Source organism: Melospiza georgiana, chromosome 4 (assembly GCF_028018845.1).
Source record: "Melospiza georgiana isolate bMelGeo1 chromosome 4, bMelGeo1.pri, whole genome shotgun sequence".
NCBI classification, from domain to species: Eukaryota; Metazoa; Chordata; class Aves; order Passeriformes; family Passerellidae; genus Melospiza; species Melospiza georgiana.
Window position 1 is genome coordinate 12914450 of NC_080433.1, and position 12444 is coordinate 12926893.

General features: G+C 38.1%; 1 protein-coding gene across 1 annotated transcript in view; it reads left to right on the forward strand.

Annotated features, from left to right (window-relative positions):
• Positions 1–9319, forward strand: part of ATXN10 (ataxin 10) — a 74838-nt gene extending 65519 nt beyond the window's left edge. Inside the window, exon 11 of the mRNA XM_058023440.1 lies at positions 8942–9319. Coding sequence (XP_057879423.1) covers positions 8942–9129 — 188 coding nt within the window. The 3' untranslated portion in view covers positions 9130–9319. The remainder of the gene's footprint in view (positions 1–8941) is intronic.
• Positions 9320–12444: the final 3125 nt, after the last annotated feature.

Here is a 12444-nt window from a genome sequence, read left to right on the forward strand (position 1 = left end):
ATTAAGATACATGTGATGTACAGGGTCTCTCTTAAAGCTGAAGGAAATCAGACATAGCTATACAGAATGTTAGAAGGCTCTTTCAAATGTTACATTCTAATATTTCTAATCCCTTGTGAGGAGTAATCTCTGTAGGCACCAACTCATGCATGTAAAAGTAAGGAATTAAAGTTAATAAGTCTATCTCTAAACCAAATATTGTCATATTTGTCCTCTTCTCTAATCCTCTTGGTGGATTTAAATCCATGACAGGCTTGAATTCTTGAAAAAAAACAGGTCTTTAGTTATCAGGAGCACCTAAAAAAAATCACTGCTTTTATAGCTCAAACAGCTTCCTTGATTTTTCTGTACACTTACTTTTGAAAAATTCCCCTCTGGGCTGAGATGGAGCACTAGAAATTTGAGACCCAAAGATTTTTGGTTTTTTTAAGTAAAGCTAGGAGTGGTTCAGAAATATTGTTGAGAATGGAATGCCTTCTACAACCACCTTATCATATTTCAGTCTGTCTTCTTGGCATTTTTTCTTGTGCATACCTCCAAAGAATATTTGGATGTCATCTGGCCAATGCTTCAAATAATATTTTTATTCTGGCATTTTTTTGTTGCCCCATTTTTCATCACTGTAATTAGAACAGTTTTATCTTCAGCTGGTGAGTGTGTTCTCCTATGTAGCTCCTTCCTGAGCCTTAAATTGTTTCCTCTCACTTCCTCAGATCTTTGGTTAAAATTTGTTCTTTAGATTTGCTAATGGTTTTTAAAACCTTTCCTTCCTCACTCAGATATATTTGCAGGCCTTTCCACTTGTGGATTTGTTCCTTTCCTTTGGAGTGTGGAGATTTCCTCAAGGAGGTGCAGCCATTCCCTGAAATTGTAGACAGGATTGTGGCTAATGGCTATTTTGCTAAACAAATGGCTGGTTATAATTTAGCTGCATCTTTCAAAACACCCATTTATTTAATGGTTGTTATTTTTGGATGCACACTGGGCATCATTTGGTGTCTGTGACCATGGAACTGGAGTTTCATTTACTTTCAGTGTTATGATTATTTGTCATAAAGTGACATTTGAAATGGCCGTAACCAGCAGGAGGGAAGGTATGCCACATAAGTTACTCAGAGACCCTGAATTAATAAAATACACATGTACTGTGCTGAAAGATAAGGTGGCATAAAATCCTTGTTGGCTCTGTATAAATGAATGAATCTCTGGCATTTCTAAACAGAGAAAGAGCTTCAGTCCAGATTGTGTCAGCTCAACTCATCATCTGTCTGAGAGTGGTGAATTATAATTAGCTTAACCACATCTCGGGCATGAATTAGATTGGCTTTTTAAGTGCAGTGCCAATTTTCTGAAAGTTTTATTTGACTCCTGTAATTGCCATTTTAAAGCATTTTGGAAAAGGTATTTATTTCTGCACATAAATACACATGAATGTATTTCTGTGTAAAGGTGGAGCCTTTTTCTTTCCATGTCCCAGGAAATTTAACAGGACTACAGCCTGCCTGATGGTCAGTTTATGAACAGTTACCATCCCCCTGTGCTTCATTGCTCCACATCTCAGTGTTTGTGGTAGGTTTTAATAGTAATTTGATGCATGAGTTTCAACTTAATGGAATGTTGCATTTTTTTTTCTGTACTTGGGAAGAGATAATAAGTTAAAGTATTTTTAAGTCAGGTAACAGCAGTCGAAGCTCTTTTAACATACCAGCCTGCTAACTCTGGTACCTCTTACAGATAGCTAATAGATTTAGTTATGAACTCTTAAAATTGAATTATTATAAAAGAAGGGATTGAAAGAACTGAGTATTCTTAACTGTGAAGTACTAGCTTGAGATCGATCAAGAGTGTGATTTTTTCTGTTTTAAAACCAGATGATTTGTAGTTGCTCATAAATTATGGGTTTCTATTAAAAATGTAAGTCATAATTTAAAAAAAAATTGGCAGCCTAAGCAGCAAAAAATGAATGTGTCATATTCTTGGTTTCAAGCTAGTATTACAAGTCTGAGTATAGGGAAAAGGAAAACAAGCTGGAGGTTACGGCTTAATTTTTTTTTTTGAAAGTTCTGTAAGTTTTGGCATAAAAGACATTATAATAAAAATAGCCTGACAGAGCTAAACATGTCCTATGGCTTTTGTAACTCTGATGTGCTGGACCCAAATTTTTTGTTCAAGTTCATAGTATGCTAAGATGTCCTAGCATTGGATTTTGAGTCCCACAGAACATGAAAGGCTGCACATAGAATATAGATTAAATGTTTAGTTGGCAGGCATTAAAAGTTAATATCAATCTGGGTGCATAATACTGCTCAGAACTGTTAACCCAGAAATACCAATGACCTAGGGAGAAAAATTCCTTTATGGCTCTAGTTAAGACATGTCCCAGTAAATTTCAAATTTGTGAAGTAGTAAACCTCATTTAAGGAATATAGGGTGCCATTTGGCTGGACATCAGTGACATGAGAATGTAGTTAAAAATGGGGAAGCCTTGGAACTCAAATGAGCCTCATGGTCTGCCCTGGCTGTCAGTACTGGATAGTGCTGGAAAGGTGTGAAAATGTGAGAGGCTGGAGAGCTTGGACTCTACTTCTGGGAGCATAGTAAATATTACATCTACATATATATTAATAATTATCTATTAGATATACAGCAACTGGATATTGTGAGATGTTCTGAACTACTCACAACCAAAGGGCCAGGAAACTGTTCTGTACCTGTAATCTTCCACACAGCAAATTTTGGCAGATTTTATTACTTATCTGATGCCTGTCCTGAAAAACATAAATTGAGGGAAGAGACACAAAAATTATGCAAAACTTGGAATAGTTCTCTTGGTTTCTTTCTTTATTTAGTTCATGCAAAATCACCAAATACTAGTTATGATCTGGGAAATTTTTATTTTAATCTATGCTGAAAAGCTGTGTTTGGAAACAATTCTAAACAAATCTAAGCCAGAAATAAATCACAGGCTGTAGTGAGTGAGATATTTACCCACTAGGAAAGTTTATTTAGGGACACAGTGAAATCTTCCAGTTCAACACTGAAAGTTTTTCAGAGAAAAGGCCCAAAAGCATCTTTTGCACAAAACAGAATTAACAGGCTTGATTTCAAGAGGAATGACCTTTGGTCTTCTGTGTTTATGCAGAAGTGTTGGGCAAAAGTGGTTTAATTGTCCATTCTGGTCTTCAAAATATATTTGTTGGGCATAGATACTTAAATGGATGAATTGTCACTGGAAGTCATACATGAGGCTTAATGTGTCTGTGTTATGTTTAATGTGTCTGGTTATAGAGAAGGTGTAAGTCCCATTTTAAAGCAGCCTGTGTCCCACCAGGCACACTTTAAGAAATGGATTCATCATTGCAGACCATGGGTAGACTGCTCAGAGAGTGAGATAAATTCAAGTAGCCAGAAGGAAGATGTTTGCAAGAGGAACTGGAATTTCCACTACTGGCATGGGAGGATAGTGAAGGCTACAGAACTGGAAAAATTACCTCATGTACAATTATTTTGTGCTGCTCTCTGTAGGCTGTGATTTACAGAGAATATTGCCTTAGCATTGAAGTGTTTCAGCGCCTTTAAACCAAATGGTTTTGCCCATTTGTCTGTTCTGACATGGTGAAGGTTAAAACCTCTGCCAAAGCCATGTTCTGCAGGGTGCAATTCAAGCTGCAAACCCCAGTTTAGATTTTTGGGGATGGGCTTTCTGTCTTTCCTGGAATATTTTGTGGAAGCAGCTTCCTCGGGTTAGGGCAGCAGGTGAGGAGTGGAAGGGCTGCAGGCTCCTCATGGCACACGTGCTGTCCAGTGAGGCTTTGCTGCCACGCTGTGGTGGAGCTTGAGCCTTGTTTGGCACTGGATGGTCCAACCCTCTGACTGATCCTTGGGCCAGGTGAGAGTTGCCTGTGGCAGAAACATCTGCTTTCACTTCCCCCGTGCTGCACATCTTATCCCTGAAATGTTTGATCAGGAATAAATTCCTCTGGCAGCATCCAGCAGTGCCTCTGTTTTTTGGAGGCTTCTGGACATCAGCTCTGCAAGAGCAAAGTCACACAGAGTGGGGAGGAAGGGACACTCCCAGCTCATACAGTGCTGCCCATTTCTAGCTTTTGAACCCAGAATGTGGTGACTGCAATCACAGGTGATAAGAACAGCTGTGGAATAAATGAAAATGCAGGCAACTGAAATAGTCTAGACTTTTTCTTTCCTACCTTCTAAGCAAAATATTATAAGTTTGTATAGGATAAATTCCTGATGTTTTCTGGTGCTGGTAATTCAAGTCAAGTATAAATAGAGTCTATAGCATTAATTCTAAAAATATAAATTACCTTTTTGAAAATAAGTAAATAAATTGAGATAAAGCATTTAATTCATTACATTTTCTGTTACTAGGTTTTGGTAATGTATTAATCACAGGTAGAAGTCACATAAAAATATAGAGGAATTAAAAGGAATTATTCTGATCTTATACAGCTTTTAGAACTTCACTAAACTACTAAAACCCCAGACAGGAAGAAACTTGTAGAGCTTTGTAAGCAGTTTGGCTCATGGTGAGGGGCCAAAGTCCTGACGGTCATCTATGTGTGGTCCATCACAGCTCCAAACTGTGACGAACAACTGTGGTAGGTGGCTAGAGACCTTTTTTAGTGGGGGTAGGAGTTGTCTTCAAGGTGCTGTGGAACAGAAGTGCTTGAAAGGACTGAAAGACTGGAAAGAAAAATGATTTATGTCTTTTAGGTGTGGTCCAGACAGGTCTGCAAGTGGAAGTGATTCTAAGTGATGCTTCAGTATTTCATTCCAGTTTGCAGAGGTTCTAGTGATGATTGGATTACTTGTTGAAGGCCAGAAAGAAATGTAATTATTGTACAATACAAATATTGTATTTTCATTACCTCTGTTTTTTAGTCATACAGTCTTGTTCTTATAAAAACTGGTGGCATTAAGAAAGGAATTACATGAGCAGCTCATTTGATGAGGGTTCCAACCTGTGAGTGCTGGCTTTCTTAATATCTTGTATCTCTTCCTGTATTTGATTAGAATGTAGTTGCTATTGAAATAATAAAAAATTTTATTTAAATGAGGTAGTGGGATTGGGCAAAGAATTCCCTTTTTTTTGCATAAGACCTAATTACTCGTAAGGAAGAAAGTTCCTAAGTAATAATTTAGTTATGGAAAACTGACTGTAGTGCGGGAAACAGCCTAATTAAAAAAAAAAGTCCCTAGACTATGTAATAAATCAAACTCTCCACTAAGAATGTTATATTTAGAGATCCTTCAGTATTAATAACTATGAAGGGGATTTAGGAAAACAGATGTAGGTATTTCATTCTCCTTCAGTATCCTGTATTAGTTAATGATAATAATTAACTTCTAAAACTTGCCTTTTTCAAGCAACATACTTCCAAGCTTACTTGTACATTGCTTTTTATCTACCTCATCGGCTTCCAACCTCATTAATAATTCTTTCTGTCCTCTGTCATCCATAGAATCCAACTTGCTTTATGGACAATTCTTTTGGGTCCTGGTGGCTACAGTGGGCTTGTCAATAATGTTTAGTTCTAATTGGGCTAAGAATGAGAAGGTGGAACCCTCTCCCTGAGCAATGGTGTGTGTGTCCTCCTCTGCAGCAGTATTGGTTAGCGGTTCCTGGCAGGACATCCTTGTATTTTCACACCCCATTAAGTTTACAAACCAGTCCCTATACTCTTGCATTGACTCCAGCAACCTCTTGTAGCAGAATCCAAGTGAAAAGAACTGGGAGAATTGTGAAAAGTTCCCTTTGCAGTCAGGAACAAAACTTACACAGGAATTTAGTGGCACAGATTTTCATGGCTTCCAGATAGTAATATTTTTCATCCTTAAGGGACAGTTTCCTCCACCTTTCTTCCTTTCTCTTTGTGTTTCCCTCTCCCTGACAGTCAAAGTTACAACCCAGAGGACAATTTTAAATTTTAAATTGTGGAATGAAGATGTTACTTGGGTATGGAAATAGGACAAGTTGATTTAGTCACAATAGCACAGGAATTCCAAAACACACAGTACTGAAAGATTTTGGAACAGTGTTGCTGTAAATGCACAGAAATGTTTGTTTTCAGTCCCTAAGCACAGATAGCCTAGTGATGAGGCTTCTGCAAAATAAAATTAATTGGTTTTTTCCTTTTGTATGTCCTCTTCTTTGTGACAGAATATCATAATCTTCACTTGCCTATAGTATTAATTTATTTGAGAGTGTAATATGCCCAGTTGGAAAAATCTAGACAAGTCTGTGCAATCAGATCTGCTGTGCTTGCTGTGTTGCTTCTCTTTGGTGCAGTTTCACAACAAACAGGCTCACACTCATATTTTTAGTAACTATGGCAACTTTAGAAGCCCCCTTTCTAAAGCTGAGCCTACAATAAAGTGCCGAAAGTGTAGGTAGGATTAGAGACTCTCGAATGTGTTTAATTTTCTCTCAGTGTCTCTGTCTTTGGAGAGGAGCAAGAGGGTAATGTGAGTATTAGCTGGGGACTGGCTTTAATCTCCACAGACACTCCAGTCTGCCAGGCTCTGCTCCCAGCTGTCCAAAGGCCTCATCCTTCCCCAGCCTGCGAACAAGGGGATGATGAATATTCATGGCTGTGGTCACAATGGAAAACCTACTCACAGAAAGGGGTTTCTGAAGGAGTGAAAATGTTATTGAAACCATTTTGCAGCTTCAGCTACAGTAGTCAATAATGATAAATGCCACAATGGTGATAGAGTTCATAAGATAATGGGGATGTCTTAGATATTATGTAAGCATGAATGGATCTGGTAATAGGAAAAGAGCATTTGCCATGGGGTTTAGCAGCGGGTTTGTGTTGAAGGACATAAAGACTATAGTAGCAGGATCATTCTCAAGGCTAATATGCACAAAAGTTTTGGGAGTACTTTTTTTTTTTTTGTCTGTGTGGCACTTTATGTGATTGAGAACTGTCAGTCTCTGAAAATTGCTGTTAATATTATAAAAAATATGCTTTTATGCAAGTACTGTTCTTATGCAGAAGCTGTATTTTAGGAACACAACAAGGGAAGTCTGCTTCTCATCCAGGAGCCGAGCCAGGGAGGGTGGTAAGATGATTTTCACAGTCCACTGGGAGAACTTGTTGTTACTTTTTGGCATTCATGACGTGCCCTAAATCAGACCTGGAAAAGACCTGGTGGGTGTCAGCCTTGGTTTATCTGCAGTTTTCAGCTTGCATGCTTTGCTGGTCTGAAATCTGTTCTCACCTTGGCACTAATGACTGACAGTCTGCACATATATGATTTTATTACCTCGGTATCTTATTGTTTTATATAATCAAATGTAATCTTCAGTGCAAATACCAAGTTTATGTAACTTAAATGTAGATTGGCACTTGTCTTTTTACTTAATTCTAGTAGTGATGCACTGACAGAAGAGAATATATTGATATTCTCTGTTGTGTTCACCTGTCAAGGCTTTGATGAGGTGCATAATTTGTTTTGGTCCTAATTTCTCTCTGTCATTACCTCACACTGGAATTTTTCTGAATAAAGATGATGTGCAGCATGCTTCCTGACAAAGTTCAGGTCTATCAGAAAAAGAAAAAAAGCTCCATAGTAGTCAACACTTTATTATTTTTTATTTTCAGATCTGGACTTCTTGAATTTGAAAATAAATATAAACTGCTACAAAAAGGCTGTTTCACTGACACATGCCAATGCAGGGCTGTTCCCTTATGTTTATGTCCAAGCTGCTTTTCATCTAAACCCTTCTCTCTCTGTTGAGGTTGTGTAAGATTGTTTAAGTCCAGTTCCTCTCCTCTGTTGTTTTGTCTGAAGTTCTCCTCTGTCTGAGTTTCCCCCTCCTGTCACCCTGTGGCAAATGCCCACAAGAACATTTATCTCTGTGCTTAAGATGCTCCCCAACCCAAAAGACATCAAGGAGATGAGTAAATTATGCATATTCTTCTAGTGGATGTGAAGCTACATGTAGTAAATAATTGGTGCCCTGCAGGCAAACCACTCATGGGATTCAGAAAGGCTTGGCTCCTGTATGGGTAACTTGGGAAAGATTATATCATAACAACTTTTCAGCTGCAAAATTGGGACCAACATCTCTGACACTTCATAAAAGGAACACTGTAGTTCACTTGGAAGATGCCTGGCTGATAATCCTGGGAATTTAAATCCTTTGTCTACATCCCTGACATGTGCCTCAATCCTGGCCTCAAGGGACCACCTTGGGAGGTGAATGAGTTGCAGCTTGTGCCCATTTAAACATCAGCAGGAGCTCCCTGCCAGTGATCATAGTGTCTGGTCTCCTGGCAAGTGTGTGAAAGCACCCAGGAATAAAGGACTGAGTTTAGGTAATATTGGAAGTCAAAGAATTTTAAGTGTCTCTGATATTATTTGTGCTATTTTCAGATATTAACCTGGATAAGTTGTCTTTTTCTACATCTCTTGAACTTTTGCTGTGAAAATAATAATCTTTCCTGTGCAAGATGTACAGCTTATTTTGTTTGTGCCTGGAAGTGTAGTGTTGAAGTGTTCAGATCATAAACAACTGACTTACTTTTTATTTAAACTCACTAGGAAGATCACTGGAACATTTCAATTGACTGTAATTTTGGTTTGAAAGAGTATGTCCTTTTAATTCCTGCAGTTAATTTGGTTGGGGGTTTTTGTTTGCTTGGGGTTTTGTTTTTTGTTTTTTTTTTTTACTTAATATAAACTCTAGTAAATTTGTGTGAAGTTTAAGGGCAAACCTCTTTTATAATTAAATTGCCTCATATGCAAGTATTTGCAGATTCAGTGTCAGCACTTGTAAATGTCTTGTTCGACCCCTTGATTTCTACTGAGTTTAAGGGGGAGGGCTGGGGGAGGTGAATGCAGTAGTAAATCAAAATAATCAATGTTTCATCTTTGAATAAATAGATGAATGCTCCTTGACTGTGCCCTGCAGTTGTGAGCCAGTGGGCCGTGTTTGCCATCCGGAACCTGACGGAGCAGAACGAGCAGAACCAGGCGCTGATCGCGCAGATGGAGCGCAAGGGGCTGGCGGACAGCTCTGCCCTCCAGAGCATGGGCCTGGAGATACAGCAGAGGGATGGCAAGTTAATCCTGCAGTCAACCAGGAAAAAGCCCTCCTGAGCAAAAATATCAGCAATAGACTGAAAGGGTATTTCTCTTACAAAACATTTTCCCTTGCTCAGCAGCCGGTTTTTTTCAGTTTTAGTCCCAGTTTGTTGAAAATGTTGTGTTTGTTCTCAGAAAAGCTGCCAGATGATGTTTCTGCCTCCTTTTGCTGTAAATAAAAGGTCACCTGTGTGTTTTCTATGTACCTGAGTGAATCAGGTCCTTCTTGTTAGTTGGTTGGAATTTCATCACTTCCTTTTTCATCACTAGAAGAATGTCACACGTGCAGTATCGACTTGTCATAATTCCTTTTGCTGAACCTGGAGATAACTATCATTAAAAAACTCTTCAAAGAAAGAGCTCCTTTGCAGGCTGCCTTCTCCATGTAAAAGATCTGTGCTGTGTCAGGGCTAAACAAGCAAAGTTAATAATTTTCAATAATGAGACCTAAATATATTTGTATAAGCATCAAGAGAATGTTGGATGTACTTAAATATTTAGTAAATTAAACACAACATGGCTTTTGTCTATTTAAATTATTAGTAAACTGTCTTTTCTACCTTGATACCTATCAGTCTTCATGACAAGTGTATTAAAACCAAAGCTGAAGCTGTTGTGGCAACAGATGCTGCATTCCTTTGCACTGGGGCATGTCTCTGTTTTGGAGACTTGGGTGTTTGTTTGAATGTTATTTGTTCCTTTGGAGGGTAAGTCAGCCCACTTTCCTTTTATTTTGCGCTTCTCATGGGTTTTCTGAACTTTGGCAGACTGCTGAAGAGGTAGTTTCTCACTGTGATTAATTCTAGCAGTTTCTTTTCACCCCTCTGCCTTTCCAAAACATTGACAAAACTCATTTCCAGTTAATTAATTCAAGAGAGGCAGAAGAATAGAGGGCCCTGCCTCTTCATTTTGGGTACCCTCCTATATTGTTGTTGGACCCTGCCACTGTGGAATGTGGCATGAATGAGATGGGGGAGAAGGGGGGGTGAAACTGGGGGGCAGGGGGAGGAGGGCACAGTTAACTCTGTGTGTGCCACAGCTTTGCCCTGGAAGCCAAAAAACACAATCCTCCCTGCACAGCTTTATATTGCTGGTTACTGTCATTGGATTATCTTCAGCCATATCTAACTCAGAGGTCTCGGAAAAATTAACATCTTCATGTTCTTGTTGACATTTAATCCCATTCTTAAATAGAAAGGCAAGTTCATGTCCCTAAACTTCATATTACATGTAAACAGACCTTCATCTGTGTGTGTGAGCTTTTGCTCCTCCAGCTGAATTTTTGATTTAAAAATGGAAGAAAGTATACAGTGCTTTGAGAAACACATTGTACTGCTTAAAACTGATGGTGAGTAGAGCTGGACCGCTGGGGGAATTTCAATTTAACAGAAAGATGTTGGTGTGTGCCATGCCAGCCTGGTGGGACTGTGGAATTGACCCAGTGGGATTTTAGACACCTGTTGGTTTTAAAGGCAAGGATTCAAAATTCCTGTCTACAGCTGTTTGTTGAATAAATGTTGTCTGAAAAAGGATAGTGGCAATAGGAACAAGGACTCTAACTCCTATTTCTTTTTGTGACTTTTTACTTAAAAAATAAATAGGGGAGAAAATTTTTCTTTGCTTTAGCAAGGACTAAATGTGAATACAAGCAAATTTATTTGTTTGCTTTTAAAAAATAACTTGTCAGGACTATTTTGTTGAATGTTAAAATTATGTTGGAAGTGCTGTCATATACAGGTAGGTTTTTTGGCTTTTGCTGGCTGAATGGAAATATGACTGTGGTTCCTCTTGAGCATATGGTTTCTCAGTGATTTCCTAAAGCCTTAATGATTGTGTTTAGGCCAGAATTAATTTAATGTTTTCATTACTGTCACATAAGATTTACAGCTGGGTTTGTAGGAGGTTTTCATATTATCTCTATAACACAATGGAAGATTCATATTTCTAGCACCTAAATGGAAAAAATATCTACTCTTACAGAGAAAGAACAAAATCAGTTATTTGGAAGACTGCATCATTCAACTTTAAAATGAAGGAATTAAACTTTTGCTAACAAAGGAGCATCAAATATGACAGTATCTGAAATAAAGTGAAGTTGTTCTTAATTTGGTAAGTAGAAAAAAATACAATTTTATTTTAGTGCCACTACTGAGGAAAGCCATGGTAGATAATTTAACAAAGTGAGGGAAAAATTTATTCTGAACAGAAAATGGACTTTCTGTGCTTTCTGTGTAAGGGAAAAATGCAAAGAATTTCCTTTTATTTAGGGTGATAAAGAGTTAAAATCCTGTTCACAAAACAAATCCAGAGAGAACTTTGGTTGTGGAAAAAGCAGTGGGAGTCCCTTTTCTTTTTAAGCAGTGAGGAATAGAGAGGGTGGGGTTTTTTTAACTTGATGGTTGTATACCCACCAATAGAATGTACACGAACCCATAAATATAAGCCAAATAATAACAAACACAAGGTTAAAAGAGTTTTGTGTGTTTCAGTACATAATGGAGTAATAGTTGTGTTTTCTAAAAGGGAAATGTAGGGCTTTCATAGTGGAGAACATGCTGATTACTGTATTGTGAGTGGCTGGCTTTTGATTTTCCAGGATGGATTAATTCTCGGAAGACAACAGCTTCCCTGTCCTCCCCCAGTGGAGTCCTGGTCTCCAATAGACTCGTTTTATATGCTTGGGGATTAATACAGCACAGCAATCAGTCATAAAAAGCAAGCTTTAGTGAGTTTGTAAAGGGGCAGAACAGGCAAATCAAGTCTTGTGACCATCTTACTGCTTTCGAGTGCTTTCAAACAATAGTGATCAGATTTTTTTTTCCCTTTTTTTTTTTTTTAAGGTCCATTTGTTATTAAAAGAGAATAGGGAGTTGGTTTTTCATCCCAAGTGGAGAGATTCTGAAAGAGCTTTCTGGCAAGTTGTGAGAGATAACCTAAAGTGTTTGCAAAGCTCTGAATATGTTTCTAGTAATTTAAGTGATTTTTGCCTAAAGTGCTTGTAAAATATGTTTCTAAATACAGCCCAAAAAAAGGAGAAAAAGTCACAGGCAGTTTGTGCCATTGTCACAACCTTAATTTAACAGTTTGTATTTTGATGTTGATGCGAGTGCTTGTGTAGTGAGAATCAAAAATAAGAGTCTGCTTGATTGCAAATGAGAAACTACTAAAAATGTGAGGCTCTGCCCAAAATAACCCTCAGTTTTTGTACCAAGCCTGAGCTGTGTCGTTGGGTTGTATTGATTTGGAAATCCCTGTCTCTTAGTGTGGACTTCTTTGTATTAGATGGGGGGAGTTTATGAAGCAGTGCAGAAATATTTCAGTAAGACATTG